Source organism: Grammomys surdaster, unplaced genomic scaffold (assembly GCF_004785775.1).
Source record: "Grammomys surdaster isolate TR1022 unplaced genomic scaffold, NIH_TR_1.0 138, whole genome shotgun sequence".
Taxonomy (NCBI): Eukaryota; Metazoa; Chordata; class Mammalia; order Rodentia; family Muridae; genus Grammomys; species Grammomys surdaster.
In genome coordinates this window covers 9135598-9152701 of record NW_021604596.1, presented here as the reverse complement: position 1 = coordinate 9152701, position 17104 = coordinate 9135598, and the positions used below count along the sequence as shown (strand labels likewise).

General features: G+C 39.4%; 1 protein-coding gene across 2 annotated transcripts in view; it reads right to left on the bottom strand.

Moving 5' to 3' along the window:
• Nucleotides 1–17104, bottom strand: part of Cep126 (centrosomal protein 126) — a 51528-nt gene that overhangs the window by 1129 nt on the left and 33295 nt on the right. For both annotated transcript variants that reach the window (XM_028763390.1, XM_028763391.1), the window contains 4 exons: nucleotides 15211–15323; nucleotides 12448–12520; nucleotides 5493–5690; nucleotides 2145–2209 (listed from right to left, as the gene is read on the bottom strand). In XM_028763390.1, the coding sequence (XP_028619223.1) occupies nucleotides 2145–2209; nucleotides 5493–5690; nucleotides 12448–12520; nucleotides 15211–15323 (449 nt within the window). The remainder of the gene's footprint in view (nucleotides 1–2144; nucleotides 2210–5492; nucleotides 5691–12447; nucleotides 12521–15210; nucleotides 15324–17104) is intronic.

Here is a 17104-nt window from a genome sequence, read left to right as displayed (position 1 = left end):
CCTTCCTTCCTTCCTTCCTTCCTTCCTTCCTTCCTTCCTTCCTTCCTCCCTCCCTCCCTCCCTCCCTCCCTCCCTCCCTCCCTTCCTTCCTTCCTTCCTTCCTTCCTTGTTTTTTTACAGAAACACCTGGAAGCCATGTAAGATTCTGGGGATGTTTAACATATTTTAAGGCCGAAGAAATAACTTGCTTCTTAAAAATTCATTAAATTTATTTTATTTTAAAACTATATAAGATATTCTAAAATGAAAGTTCTAAGATTTGTAGGGTTTTTTGCTTTGTTAATTTACACCTAAGCAATTGTAAGGCCTTGGTAGTCTTGTGGCAACTCCGTTACATTGCACAGTTCGCCTGCTGCCTCAGGAGCTATCTTCTTTTTTCTAGCTGTGGCCCTATCAGAGTGCCAGATGCACAGGAAGAACCAGAGCTGGTAAGACTGTAGAGGGGCCAACATGGAGAAAGCTTGGGATGAAATAGCCTTTCCAGATGGAAGCTTGCAGTCATGTCCAGAAGAATAACCAGGAAAAAGGCAGGTACAAGAACAATGGAACCCCAAAGAGTGCGAGGATAGAGGACATGTTCCCAGGGAGCAACAAGGTGAAGCTGCAGAGACCAGAACGCTGCTTTCTGGCAGTAAAAAACATTACAATTTTGCCTGCTCTTGGGCTGCTTCCTCCTACTGAGTTGCCTTGTCCAGCACTGGTGTGAGGGCCTTTGCCTTGTCTTATTGTATCTTCTTTTGTCGTGTTTGGTTGTTGTCTCTTGGAGGCCTCATCTTTTCTGAAGGGAGACAGTGGGGGAATGGATCTGAGGGAGAGAGGAGGTGGGAGGGGAGGAGCTGGGAGAAGTGGAGGGAGGGGAAACTGTAGTCAGGATGTTCTGTATGAGAAAAGCATCTATTTTCATTGAAAAAATATTATATTAGCTACATGGTAGTGGTGGCTCATGCCTTTAGCCCTAGCATTCTCAATTCAGAGGCAGGTAGATCTCTGAGTTTGAGGCCACCCTGGTCAACAGAGTTTTAAGACAGCAAGGGCTACATAGTGTAACCCTGTCTCAAAAAATGGGGGAAAAAAGTAACATTTGGGCCTAATGTAGGCAGATGGTCTTCCACTAGTTAGTGGACTGGATCCATCATGAGAGAACTATTGCTCACAGCTCACTGCAATCAGGCTTGGGTAAATGCTAACCAACAACTTAAGCATCTGGGTCAAGGATTTGATCTTTTAGGTTATTAACTGACGTTTCTTCACAGAGCCAGATCCTTTGAGGAAAAAAATGTACTTAAAATGTGAAGTAAACAATGTCATATAATGAATCAACCAAAGTAAAGATACTTAGAATTTTCTTTTTCTTTTCTTTTCTTTTTTCTTTTTCTTTCTTTCTTTTCTTTTTTAATGAGACAGGGTTTCTCTGTATAGCCCTGGCCGTCCTCGAACTCAGAAATCCACCTGCCTCTGCCTCCCAAGTGCTGGGATTAAAGGTGTGCGACACCACTGCCTGGCCAATACTTAGAATTTTCAAATTTTGGATCCATTAGATTTTTATTAGGAAGGAAAAAATATTACTGGAAATATCAAATTAGGTAATTACAAAAAAAGTTATGGAAATCACAAGATAGTAGGGAACAAGTGATTGCCAACAAAGCTGTTCCCGAGCTGTGCTTAGGGTGCACAATGAGGTGGGGGGCAGCGGTGGCCTCCTCTCCTCACTGTGGGCCTGGCTCAGAGCAAGCACAGGTGCATTTTACATAAGAGGCAGTATTGGGCAACGGAGATTTTGCACAACTTTATTCCTTCCTATCAAGATTTCAGAACCGAGGGCATTCAATTTTATTCAACACTCAAAAGAACCTCCAATCGTTCTTACATGTGAAAAAGTTTTATTTATTGTATTCTATGTGACTGAGTGTTTTGCCTGCACATATGTATGTGCATTCATGTTCCTGTAAGGTCAGAAGAGGGCACTAGTTCCCCCAGGAACTAGAATTACTGATGATTGTGAACCACCATGTAGGTGCTAGGAGTTAAACTTCGGTCCTTTGCAAAAAGAAGTGTCCCTGACTGCTGGGCTGTCTCCCGCCTGCCTCCGAAGGCTCTTGTTTCTATTAATGTCCAACCAAAGAAAGATCTTAGGAAATACTTACCAGAAGTGGTATTAATTGTAAAGTATTTTTGATGGAAGGGTTTTTGCGAATTGCTTCTTGTACATCTGAAAAATCATACCATGACACAAAAGTAATTACTTATGTACGGAAAAATCACTGAAGAATTAGTAATGAATTTCTGATGTGTCAAAATACTGAAAAATTGATTATAGGACTCTTTTCCTATTGAACCCAGAAATAGTCTTTATATGTTGTGGGACTGTGAAAGGTAGCTTGGTCCCCAGTTGAGCTAAGGCTTGAAGCCCTGGAATCCCTGAAGGGACTGTAGGCGCTTTGCCTGTTCCCAGTCACCAAGCCCCTGTCAAAAGCCACAGCCCCCCATTGATTTGTGGCCATCAGTCACATAAGGGCAATGCCCCAAACCCATTCACATATAGAGGAAGTGACCTATGGTCACATAGGCTCAAGACAGATCTCCATTTTAATGAGATACCTAAATGAGGTACCTAAACGCCTGGATGGCTTAGCCAATACGCTTTCCTTCCCAAACACCACTCCCTGCAAAAGGCATTTAATCTCAGGCCCACCCTGAAAAGCGGGGTATGGTTTTACTCATCCACTTTCCGCCATGACAATAAATATCTTAAAAAATAGACTGCATCTTTTCATCGGGATTGGCTATGGGGAGCCATGGAGAAGGCCTTTACCTACAGAGCTACTGTCTAATCACCAGTAGAAGGCTTCGGTGTGCTCCCAGCCACAGCTGACACCAAGCCCAAGCCCAAGCCCAAGCCCAAGCCACTGCCATTAATCCAAGGACTCTCCCCAACAGGACTAGCTAGAGCACACCCCCCCACCCCCAAGCTCTGCTGTGGCATCCAGTGGCGCCTGGATGTTTAGGAGCCTGAGAACTAGATAGCCCAGCTTCATCAAAGGCCCAGGGACTCCTGAGCCAGCTCAGACAGCCCTGCATCTCAGACTGTGCTTCCCCACCCCTAGAGAGTCGTCCTACAGTCCAACACCAGCCATGTGACAGCATGGGGTAAGCGTGGTCAATTTCCCCTAGTCTGCTTCCCCGAGTGGCCAAACCCTGTGGCAGAGCAGAGCAGGTCTCATAACCCTACAATATGTATATTAGGTTCAAAATTAAGGGCAATTTGATTAGGAACAATTTTATAAAACTGAAGCTGGTAAGAGGGAATCTGTTGTATCTTGAAAATATGTTATACTTTCCTTTTGTTTTCTTTTTTTTTTTTTAAAAAATGAAAACATTCCTTTTTTTTATTTTTGTGGTTGTGGTGGCTTATGCTCTTAATGCTAATAGTGAGAAGGGAGGGGCAGGTGACTGTCTGTAAGTTTGAGGCTAGCCTCTCCTACACAGTGAGTTCCAGGTCAGTCAGCCAGTTTTATGCAATGAGGCCCAACCCCTTTTCCTGTGCTGGGACTTGAACTTAGGACCTTTCTCACACTAAGAGCATTTCTTTTTATTTCTTTTGAGATGTGCTGGGCTCATCCCTCTCTGTGTTGGCAGTACTCACTAGCCTGTCAATGTGGCATACATGATCACCTTATGAGACTCAGGTTGTGCATCTTTGTCATTTAAGCTTCACTGCACTATTGTCACCTCTTTGTACTGCACTCTGAATAGGTTTTTCTGATTTCTATTCTAGGTAATAGTATTCCTCTTCCAATGTCTATAATCTGTTGTTTCTAAACAATCAGCTGAATTTTAAATTTATTCATATCTTCCATTCATAGGAATCATTATTTTCCAAAGAGTCTAAGACATTTTATATTGCATATTTCCTTACTAGATTTTGAAACATAACTTTATTTAAAAATATATAAAGTAGTTGTTTTATAGTTTTCTTTGCATCTGATAATTCTGCTATATAAAACAAAGATATCATAAATGTTACAGGCAAATCGATGGATCTTGAGAATATCATCCTGAGTGAGGTAGCCCAGATCCAAAAGGACATGCACGATATATATTCACTTAATAGTGGATATTAGCCATAAAATCCAGGGTGACCATGCTACACTCCCCCGACCCAAGGAGGCTGGGCAAGAAGAAGGGTACAAGCAAAGATACTTGAGTCTCACTTGGAAGAAGAAATGGAACAGTCATGGAAGGCAGATGGAGGGAGGGAACTGGGTGGGAGAAGGGGTCGGGAGGGGAGATGGGGAGGAGTTCAGTGTGGAGTGTTGGGAGGGAGGGCAGTGGGGAGAGGACGGCTGGATGGCCATGAAAATGAACAAAAATCTGCAACTGAAAGGGGGTAGGGGGGGAGGAGATGGGGGACATCTCCAGAAAGAGATGGAAGCTTGAGATAGGGGAGGTACCCAAGAATCAATGGGGATATCTTTAGCTGTGACTCACAGCATTAGGGATATGGAGCCTGGGGAGGCTGCCTCCTGTGGCCAGAAAGGAACCTGGTGGAGCAACAGGATATCAGCCCACCCATAAAACTTTCGACCCCAAATTTATCCTGTCTACAAGAAATGCAGGGATTGGGGATGGAGCAGAGATGGAGGGAATGGCCAACCAATAACTGGCCCAACTTGAGACCCATTCCATAGGCAAGCGCCAATCCCTGACACTATTAATGATACTCTGTTATGCTTGCAGACAGTATGGCTGTCCTATGAGAGGACACCTCCAAATCACCAACTGACTCAGACAGATGTAGATACCCAAACAGTGGATGGAGCTTGGGGAGTCTTATGGAAGAGTTGAGGGAAGGACTGTGGGTCTCTTAGGGGCTAAGGATTCCACAGAAAGACCAACAGAGTCAAGTAAGCTGGACCCTTGAATTCAGAAAGCCACCTGCCTCTGCCTCCCAAGTGCTGGGATTAAAGGTGTGCGCCACCACTGCCCGGCCACACACAGTATTCTTAAAGCTAAGAAGTAAAGCTAAGTGTATATGGGCATGAAGCACTGCCTATAATATCAGCTTGTAAGTGGCGAAAATCTGAAGGCCGGCCTGGGTAACCAAGCCAGTTCTAGATCAGCTAGTTGACATGATTAGATCCTGTCTCTAGGAAAAAGAAAAAAGGAGAAATATTTCTCAACTAGGAAAGTAAGGATAGAGCCACATGGACTATCAAAAGGCTTCTGCCACCATGTCATATACTTCTCAGTCAGTAAAGTACAAAAATTGGTATCCTTATAAATGATACAGTGTATCTGCAATAATCTGAAATATTAGCAATACTCTTACTTTTAGATGATTTATTAAGGTGGTAATCTAGATACATTTATATTTACTTCAGAGTTTTAAAGCCTTAATAATAAAATCTTATAAATAGAAATATAAGAATAAATAGACATAAGCTTAAGAATAAAGTACCATTTTCTTATAGGAGCTGCCCTTCCACACTTACAGTATAGCCTTTCATCGAGGTGATGGAGAGACTGCAGGATCTTCTGTTCTTCAGCAGATAGGGCACAGATATTGGACGGTTGGGACAGATTTGGTTTCTGTAGCTGCTTGCTGTTTATGGCAGTCAGAATTTTATCTTCAGGCACTGAAGAATTCATGAGGCTTTCTGCCACCAAAAACTCAGAAGTACTATCTGAAACTACAGAAACGAATGGTTACTCTTTGACTCTTTTTTATCTGTGGGACCAGCCCTAATATTGACTTACTGGAATTACATCTATATGTATCATGCCAAATACAGAAGTCAGCAAATACTCTGTTACTGTTATTTAACTATTTATTACTTTTTTTCTAGGATTAAAACTTATTTTATTTTTAAATTAAATTATATTGTATCATTTTCCTCCTTCCCTTTCTTTCCTCCAATCCCTGCCAATCCCTGCCCCCATTCATGGCCTGTTTTTGTTAGTATCTCTGTCTCTCTGTCACACACACACACACACACACACACACACACACACACACACACACACACATTAATATAATCATGTGAATACACTTAGTGTTGCTTTTCAGGGCTGACCACTTGGTATTGGAAAGTCAAGTATGGGCTCATCTTGAGGAAGACCACTTTTTCCCTCTCAGCATTTCTTAGTTGGCTGTTCTTTGGTTAGGGCTGGGGTCCTGAGAGACTTTCAGTCTTCCATGTTAACCTGTTTGTTGGTGGTGCCCCTGTCCAAGTCTTAGGCAGCTATACTGTTGGGATAATATTTATTTTTCTATGTGTATGAGCGTTTTGCCTGAATGTATATCTGTATACCACATTCATGCAGTTCTTGACGAGGCCAGAGAGGGTGGTTGATTCTTTGGGGCTGGAGTTACATCTGATAGTGAGTCTCCATATAGGTGATGGAATTGAACCTGGGTCCTCTGAAAGGGCAGCCAGAGTTTCTAATCACTGAGCTATCTCTCTGGTTCAGTGTGCATTTTAATTTTCAGGATTCTCTATATTTGGTATTTTCCACCTCAAGTTACGAAAATATCTAAGTCAAGCATATTGGCACACACTTTTAATTCCAGCATTTGGGAGGCAGAGGTAGGCAGGTCTCTATGAGTTTGAGGCCTTCTTGGTCTATATTTTAAGTTCTAGATGCCACCATTGCCCATCACTGCCACAATCACTTCCAAAATAACAGGAATCAACAATGTTCACTGCTATCTCTCAATATCAACGGTCTCAATTCTCCAATAAAAAAGACACAGACTAACAAAATGGCTCCAAAAACAGGATCCATCTTTCCACAGCATTCAAGAAATACACCTTAACATGAAAGATAAACGAGAATGCAGGATAAAGGGTTGGAAAAGATATTACAAGTAAACGGGCCTAAGAAACAAACTATGTTTCTTAGTCAAACTTATGGTACATGTAGTGGTTCTAAGAGGCAAGTACACAGCACTAAGTGCCTACATAAAAATTTATAGAAATCTCATACTAGTAACTTACTAGCACAGCTGAAAGCTCTGTACAAAAAGAAGACATCATAACCAAAGGGGGTAGATTGCAAGAAATAGTCCAACTCATGGCTGAAATCAATAAAAATAGAAAAACAAAACAATGCAAAGTATCAATAAAATGAGTTGGTTCTTTGATCAGTAAGATTGACATACCCTTATCCAATTAACTAAAAGGCGGAGAGAGAATATACAAATTAACAAAACTAGAAGTGAAAAGGGGGCTTAACAACAGACACTGGAGAAATCCAGAGAATCCAAAGAACATACTTTAAAGACCTGTACTATACCAAATTGGAAAATCTAAAAGAAATGGATAATTTGTCTTAGTACATACCACTTAGCAATGTTGAATCAGGATCAGATAAGCAATTTAAACTATCCTATATCACCTAGTAAAATAAGAGTCAGTAATTAGAAAAAAAAAAAAAAAGCCAAGGGCCATGGTTTTAGTGCAGCATTCTGTCAGACTTTCAAAGGAGAGTTAATGTCAATAGTTCTCAAATTATTCTACAAAATAGAAACAAAAGAACATTGCACAATTTGTTTTACAAGGCCACAATAACTCTGATATCCAAAATAAAAACCCAACACAGAAAATTACAGACTAATTTCCCTTATGAACATAGATAAAAAATTCTCAATTAAAATACATGGAAACAGAATCCAAGATCATATCAAAAGGATTGATTCACTATAGTCAGGTAGGTATTACCCCAGAGATGCAGGAATTGTTCAACATATGGAAATCAGTTAATGTAATCTATTGTATAAACGGACTGAAAGATAGAAATCGCATGATCATCTCATTAGGTATGGAAAAGGCTTCAGACATATCTGACCCTTCAGGATAAAAGTCCTGGAGAGATTCAGGATACATGCGACAAACCTCAGCATCATAAAGACAGTTTAGAGCAAGCCCACAGCCAACATAACATAAAATATCTTGCGGTAACTCTAGCCAAGTGAGAGTTGTGTGATAAAAACTTTATGACATTGAAGAAAAAAATTGAAGAAGGTATCAGAAGATGGAAAGATCTTCCATGCTTATGGATCAGTAAGATTAAAATAGCCATCCTGTCAAAAATTTGACGCAATTTCCATAAAAATTCCAACACAATTCTTCACAGATCTTGAAAAATTTTCTTCTTCATATAGAAGCAAAACAACAACAACAACCCAGGATAGCTAAGACAATTGTGAACATTAAAAGAATTGCTGGAGGTATCACTATTCCAGATTTCAAGTTGGACTGCAGAACTATAGTAATAAAAGCTACATGGTATTGGCACAACAATAGATATATTGATCAATGGAATCAAATTGAAGAACCAGACACAAATCTACATATCCATGTATAACTGATTTTTGATAAAGAAGCAAGAAATATACACTGGAAAAAAGACAGCATCTTCACCAAATGGTGCAGGTCAAACTGGATGTCTGCATGTAGAAGAATGCAAATAGATTCATCCTTATCACCCTGCACAAAACTCAACTCCAAATGGATCAAGGACCTCAACATAAAACCAGATACACTGAACCTGAGAGAAGAGAAAGTAAAGAGCAGCCCAGAACTCAGAAAAGACTTTTTTTTAGCATACTGTTGTTAGCACAGGCACTAAGATCAACAATTAACAAATGGGATTTCATGAGAAGCTTCTGAACAACAAAGGATACCATCATTTGGACAAAGTGGCAGCTTACAGAATGAAAAGTTTTTTTTTTTTTTTCTAAATCCACATCTGACAGAGGGCTAATATCCAAAATATATAAAGAACTCAAAAAGTTAGATATCAAGAAATCAAATAACCCAGTGGGGGTGGGGGGAGGAATGGGGTACAGATCTAAACAGAGAACTTTCAAAAGAGGAAACTCAAATTGCTTAGGAACAAAAAAATGTTCAATATACTTAGTCATTAGAGAAATGCAAATCAAAACTATTTTGAGGTTTCATCTTAAACCTGTCAGAATAGTTAGGATCAATAATGCTGGTAATGATAATGAAGTAAGGGAAACATTCATACATTGCTGGTTAGAGTGTAAACTTGTATAGCCACTGTGGAAATCAGTGTGGTAGTTCCTCAGGAAGCTGGCAATCTTTCTACCTTAACATCCGGCTACACTATTCTTGGGCATAAACCTAAAGGATCCTTCATCCGACTACAGAGACACTTGCTCAACTATATTCATTGCTGCTCTATTCAGAAGAACCAGAAACTGGAAATAACCTAGAAGTCCCCCAAACAGATGAATGGATAACTTATAAAATAAATTTTGAATCATAAATAAATAAAATAAAATAAAATAAAATAAAATAAAATAAAATAAAATAAAATAAAATAAAATAAAAATAAATGGATAATAGTGTCAGGGTTTGATGCCTGCCCATGGGATAGATCTCAAGTTAGGCCAGTCACTGGATGGCCTTTCCTTCAGTCTCTGCTCTATTTTTGTCCCTATATATTTTTTTTTAGACAGGAAAAATTCTGTGTCAAAAATTTGGAAGGTGGGTTGGTGACCCCATCCCTCCACTGGGGACCATGTCTATCTACTGGAGGTGGTCTCTTCAGGTTTCATCTCCCTACTGTTGGGCACCAAACCCTGACACTATTACTGATGCCATGTTGTGCTTGCAGACAGAAGCCTAGCATGGCTGTTCTCTGAGAAGCACCACCAGCAGCTGACTGAGACAGATGCAGATATTTACAGACAACCATTGGATTGAGGTAAGGGACCGCTATAGAAGAGTCAGGGGAAGGACTGAAGGAGCTAAAGGGAATAGTAACTCACTAGGAAGAACAATATCAACTAACCTGGACCCCTGAGAGCTCGCAGAGACTAAGTCACCAACCAAAGAGCATGCATGGGCTAGTCCATGGCCTCCGGCACATATGTACCAGAGGACAGCCTTGTCTGGCCTCAGTGAGAGAGAATGAGCCTAATCCTATAGAGACTTGATGCCCCAGGGAAGGGGGATGCCTAGGAATGGGGTAGGTGTACGCTTTCTCAGAGGGAAAGGGGAGGGAAAATGGGGTGAAGAACTCTGGGAGGGGGGACTGGGAGAGGGGCAACATTTGGAATATAAATAAAAATAATTAAATTAAAAAATAAATGGATAAATAAAAGTGGTATATTTACAGTCATCAAAAAATAAAATAATGAAACTCACAGGTAGATGAAGGATCTAGAAAAAAAATCATCTTGAATGAGATAACCCCTCCTCAGAAACAAAAATAAGGCATGTATTCACTTATATGTGGCTACCAGATGTTAAGTCAATGATAAGCAAGATATAGCCACAGGTGTTAGGTATAGAGTAAGTGACTGGGAGAGGGGAAGATAGATCTTCCTAGAAAAGGGGACTAGAATAGATAGCTATGGATGGATGGGGGCGGGGAGGGGAGGACTGGAATGGGGAGGATCAAGTAGAGAGCAGGAAAGAAGAGGGAGAGAAGGAACACTTAGAGAGATGGCAAGAATTGAGAGGTTGGAAGGAAACCTAATACAGTAGAAGCCTCCATATATATATGGGAATGAAGGTGATAGAAATGAAATTACCAAATAGTGGGGAAGACTGAGTCCCAACTGGGCATCTTGTCACCAAATGATGCTTCCAGTACTGGTGTTGGATTTTATTTAATCGAGATGCTGTCCAAGGTGGTCCCATGGGAACCCCTAAACAACCCACGCTGTTGGCAAGACTACTGGTTGTTGTCTACATACTGACAGCAAGCCTCACTGCCAAAGATAACATCTACAGAACTCCTTGAATGTGGAGAAGTCCAGCTAGCATGTCTTAGCACACTATCAGAGGAGAAATGTAAATACAAGCCCAATCCTATGAATAACAATGGTGTCCTGTCTGTAAGATATGCTAGTGCAATGGTGGCTCAAAGCTTGTTGAGTAACCAAGCAATATCTGATTTGACTTAAGGTCCAGTCCACACTGCTTTGGTGATCAAAAACCTGAGATTAGATTACCCAGGGACCTTTGAGAAAACCCAATACTACTGTTCTAAAACAAAACAAAAACAAACAAATTAAAATAAAGCAATAAAATGATTCCTAATAATATTCTGAATAGTCATAGATCAGGGCTTTCTCAGCTATCATCAGAGAAGTTTCCACCTTCAGCAGACGGAACGAATAGAGACACACACCCAGACAACATCCAGAGTGAGACCTTGGAACACTCAGCTCTAAATGAGAGGTCTCAATCAAATCCCTCCCTTCAAGGATCAGGAAACTCCTCAAAGAGGAAGCAGAAAGAGTGAAAGAGCCAGAAGGAGTGGAGGACAGCAAGAAAACAAGGAGCTGTAAATCAACAAGCTTGATAGACATATGAACTCAGAGACTCAGAGGCAGCAAGCACAGGGTTTGCACCAGATGGGATCCTAGAGTGCAAGCAGTGAAATTATACACTCTCATCCTCCGCCCAAAAGCTACCTCCAATTGATACGTGTTTGCAAATGAAAATTTAGTTTCTTTCAAGGGAGTCTCTGGGGAAACAAACTACTCTTTTAAGAGTATTCTGAATGGCCAGGTGTAGATGGCTAAAAGAAAACAAACTCAATGGGATCTTAGGAGAGTCCTTGTCTTATAATGTTGTTGCAGGGCTTTTCCTTCCTGTGTGGGCATGTCTGTCTGTCTGTCTGTCTGTCTGTCTGTCTGCCTGCCTGCCTGCCTGCCTATGGTCTATTTGTTTTTCCAAGCCAGGTTTTCTTAGTGTAGCTGTACTGGAGCTCACTCTGTAGACCAGGCTAGCCTGAACTCAGTGATCTGTCTGCCTCTGCCTCCCAAGTGCTGGGTTTAATGGTGTATGTCACCACCTTCTGGCAGGCTTTTCCTTTTTTCAAAAAATCTATCTTATTACTTTCTTTTTAACCTATAGATCTTTTGAGTATATATTTTGGCTTCTAGTGTTTTTTTTTTTTGATTCTTGAGTTTGCACATGAGAGGGTCTTTGTTCCTTTTACCTTTTCTTGGGCTTTTCTTTCTGTTTGTTTTGTCCTATTCCAATGTGTTAGTTTTTGTTTTATCTTTTTTTTTTTTTTTTTGTTTTTTGAGACAGGGTCTCTCTGTGTAGCCCTGGCTGTCCTGGAACTCACTCTGTAGACCAGGCTGGCCTCGAACTCAGAAATCCACCTGCCTCTGCCTCCCAAGTGCTGGGATTAAAGGCGTGCGCCACCACCGCCCGGCTTGTTTTATCTTATTATTTTGTATTTTGCTACATTTTATTTTATTATTATCCCTTTGAAACCTGTTTGTTTCCTAATGTGACACAGAAAGGGTGTAGGTCCAGATGGGAGAGTAAGTGGGGAGGAACTGGGAAAAGTAGAGGGAGGGGACTATAACCAAGAAATATTATGTGAGACAAAAATCTATTTATAATAAAATGAAAAAAAGAAAGAAAAGAAAAAGCATACAGCAAAACATACCTTCTTCAGTCTTGACACCTCTTGTAGCTTGTATTGGTTCACTTGTACTTGGTGGGACATTTTGCCCAAAATGCTATAAAAATAGTTTAAATAAAAATATAATTCCACATTTAAAATTCATTATATGTTTATGGTCTTTAGAAAACTTTTAATTGTTGGTATTTTTAGTTATCACTGTTCATATAAGTTGCCAGTCTCTTTTGTTTTGGAGGAGAAATCAAGACCTACTGGGTTAAAGCCTTTTCATGTAAAATAAATATTTTCAAATGTATTATGTCAATATAAAATTTCAGCTTGTAGTGTTCTCTTGGATAACAAGAAGAGTAAATAGCACTGGGTAGCAATCAAGCATCTGAAAATAAAGAACTGCTAAGAATCACACGATACTGTACAGCTGAGCCAGAGTTGTAAGTGACAATCCCCCCATGCAAACCTGAGTGTGGCTGATGCTGACAACAGGAGAGTCTCTACAGCCTGGAAGCAGAAGCAGTTGCTTCTATGCTGCAGAGAATATGAGCGCACCATCAGAAAGTGTGACATTCTACACGACCTGAAAAAAAGAGTCTGCCTGTGACTTGTGACTTACTTAGCTTTGTCTGTCTGTCTGAAGACTATGTGACACAGATGGCTGCCACAGGCTCCCTGTCTGAGCTCCATTTTATGCTAGATACAACTAGGATTGAAAAACCTGCTGTAAATGGCAAGTGTGATATTTCAATTTTATCTTTTTTACATTGTTTGCACACAGAGGCAAAAGATGAGATGCTAAAACACATTTCCTAAAACATGATGACAAGGACCACTGCTATAGCAACTGAATATTTCACCAGCCTCAAGAATAAAGAACAAAACCAAACAAAATAATGATAATAACAATTTTCAATTTTAAACCGATTTCGATCCAGAACACTCATGTAATGGAAGGGTAGCTAGACCATGTGAGGTGTTTAAGGCAAGGCATAGTGACAGGCATGTGAAAGGGGAAGGGAAGCTCTGTGGGACAGAGGAGAAACAGAAACTTGCAAGACAGTAAGGTAGGATGTAAAAGCAAGAATGAATATAATATAGCACCCACAACACTAATCCAGAGGGTACTAACTTCAGGCATTTAAAATTTGTTCATTGCTTTGTGATTTTTTAACAACTATTTATTATTTTTAAATTTGAGAGTCTTTTTTTCTTTTTGAGACAGCATCTCACTATGTAACTCTAGCTGGACTGGAACTCACAGAGACCCATCTCCCTCTGCCTCCCCTGTACTAAGATTATAGGTGTGTGATACACCCAGCAAATCTGATATAGCTTAATACAAATTTTAAGAAAGGATAATGTATTCCCTTTACATATTCTGATATAATTAGTGGGAATAATATGGAAGTTCAAAGAGAAAAGATTTATTAGTTGTTACTACATTTGTAATCTGGAAGGTATATTCATATTTATTACTAATGTATACGAATATATTGATAATGAGACCATAATTTATACAAACATAAACTAAATGGGTTGCTTTGCTGATAAGGTTAGATCATAGTATTATGTATATTAATCTTCTTATGCGTATGAAAATTAACACCTCTTAGGTTGTGGGTGTAGCTCCATGTTTGCCTTGCATGTAAGAAGCTCTGAGCTTGATCTCCAGCACTGGGAAGAAGTGTGTAAAATACTCACTATATGAATGGCAAGATCAGCAACATCTGCCTCAAAATGTCCATTCTTCACAGGGCACTTATTTCAGTTCTATAAAATACTACAAGAATACTGGCAGTAGTGCACACCTTTTTAAATTTCAGCACTAGGGAGGCAGAGGGAATCTCTGAGTTTGAGGATATCCTGGTCTACAGAGTGAGTTCTAGGACAGCCAAGGCCACACAGAGCAAACCAACCTCCCCTCCCCCCAAAAGAAGTGATAGAGTAGAAGCTCCAAGTAAAATGCTTTTTACTTATTGGTCTCAATATTCTAAAATCAATCCCTAACAAACCATTAAATTATCATATTAGACTATACTTATTCAGCCCTAATATACTTTCACATTATATTCAAAATTTTATTATGCTTTTGGCTTTTACTCAAGATCTTTGTGCCAAAAGCCATATTAGGTTTTGTTGAATTGTTCTTAGAGACAAAACCATATGTAATTCAAAGTCTCTTATAAAAGGTACCTAGATGAAAAAATGTCTTTTTAAAAAATATTATATTACATGCAATATTACCATCCTGTTCATTTAATGCATACTTAAATAACTTTAGGGAATTTTGTTTCAAATGGCCTTTCCATAGAATTAGTTATACATAATAAATTAAACAATACTTTTTCTTATTTAGATAAAAACCTGCATTATATATATGGGTATTTTGCCGAAATGTAGATCTGTGTATCACTTGTGTGCCTGGTGCCCCTATTGGCCAGAAGAGGGCTTTGGATCTTCTGAGACTGGAGTTGGAGATGGTTGTAAGCCACCAAGTGGGTGCTGGGAATCGAATCTGGGTCCTCTGGAAGACCAGTCAGCACTCTTAACATCTCTCTAGCTCCAGCAATAACTACTTAAGATTGCTAAAAGCCTTCATTGGTAGTTGGTCATATGGACTCATTCAAATATAGCAAATGAGTACAATAAGCTGCGAGTATTAAGATTCCAAGAATGTATCACGAATGGCTTTGGCCATATCCACATTTATGCTGAGTTACAGTTTGCACTATGAGCATCTCTTTTAAGTCGTTTTCTACTTCTAAAAGAGAATTTTGCTAAGACCATACTTACAGTTATTTGCTCAGTGTACTTCATTCCTGTAGATCCAGAGGTTTTCCTTTTCTGTTCTAACAGTTTTTTCCATTTATTTTCAACAACTTGCTTTCTTCTTGTAACAGAAGAATCTTAAACAAATGTTAATATAAGAAATTATGAAAATTGAGTTAGGTAATATGTATTCACTCAAAATTTCAAATTACTATCAAACAATGTAGAAAGTTATGTGTGTATCTATATCTATACCTCTTCTATGTGGCCAGCAGATTTTATTAAGCTTCTCTAAGTTCTATACACGAGACATTTACAAGGATGCATTCAACACAGTTTCTGCTACGGAGCAAAATATGAGGAATTCCATGAAGATACACAAGACATGTTATTGGTATGTAGGAAGAGCATTGTAGAATTCCAATTTACATTTTCAAAAAATCAGAAATAAAACTTTCTTCATGGCACCATTATTTGTTAGCAAGGCAGAGGTATAGTGTATTTTAAGTTTAATTATCTTGAAAGAAGTCCCCAGGGCAAGAGGTTGTCAACAGCACTGACCTTCTTCTGTGCTCTTCCTATTTGAGCAGTGCATTAGTGTGCCCAGGGAAGTGGACATGTGCATCTGTGCATCTCAAGTAGTACCTGAACAGGTTCTCATTCGTGATGTCTTAGCATTTGGTGAGGTGTGGGTACACGGGTGCGCCTCACATTGTATTTAGGGTGAGGTGTGGGTACACGGTGCTCCTCACATTGTATTTAGGGTGAGGTGTGGGTACACGGGTGCGCCTCACATTGTATTTAGGGTGAGGTGTGGGTACACGGGTGAGCCTCACATTGTATTTAGGGTGAGGTGTGGGTATATGGATGCTTCTCACATCATTTTCCTGTGCTTTTTATGGGACTATTTAACCAAGACCTCATTCTTACGATGTTAATCCCCATAGATGATGCAAATAATTTAACAGTTGATGCAAATAATTTGACAGTGCAATGCCAATGTGTCTACTTCAGATTTCATGTCACAAACTTAGAAATTATAAAAAAGTAGAAGAGTGAATCTACCTTAAAGTATACTTTGCTATGAGGTATGAGGTGATATTTTACTAGCATAATTGGTAAGACAGTTGAAAACTGTGCATTGAAACATGATTAATAATATGAGAGCACAACCATGTAATAGTTCAAAATAAAATGATATTTACAGTTACCTAAAATATATTGTGATATAACTGATATATACACATATAGAACTTGTTGGTCTAGAATTGTTGGATCATAGGATATACATATGCCCAAATTTTGTAGATATAAGAATTTTTAGTTCATGTAAAACTTTACCAACCATTGGTAATGTGCCTAATTTTAGCTACTCAGATGTATGCAGCTGTATCTTAAAGTCCATTAAAGTGTATGTTTATTGTCCATTTGATGGCTTTTATTTATGAAAAGCTTATTCTAGTATTTTGCTTTGTGGCTTTGTATGTGTGTGTAAGTCAAAGGATAACTTCATAAGGATTGTGATGGTTTGTGTATGGTTGGCCTAGGGAGTGGCACTACTAGGTGGTGTGGACTCATTGGAATAGGTCTGTCACTGTGGGAGTGGGCTTAAGACCCTCACCTTAGCTGCCTGGAAGTCAGTATTCTGCTAGCAGCCTTCAGATGAAGATGTAGAACTCCCAGCTCCTCCTGTACCATGCCTGCCCGGATGATGCCATGTTCCTACCTTGATGATACTGAACTGAACCTCTGAACCTATAAGCCAGCCCCAATTAAATGTCCGTATAAGAGTTGCCTTGGTCATGGTGTCTATTCATAGCACTAAAATCCTAACTAAGATAAGGATTAAAAGCATATGACATCATACTTGTTACAACTTTTTTAAAAAAAATTAGATTTATTAATTTTATTTTCTGGT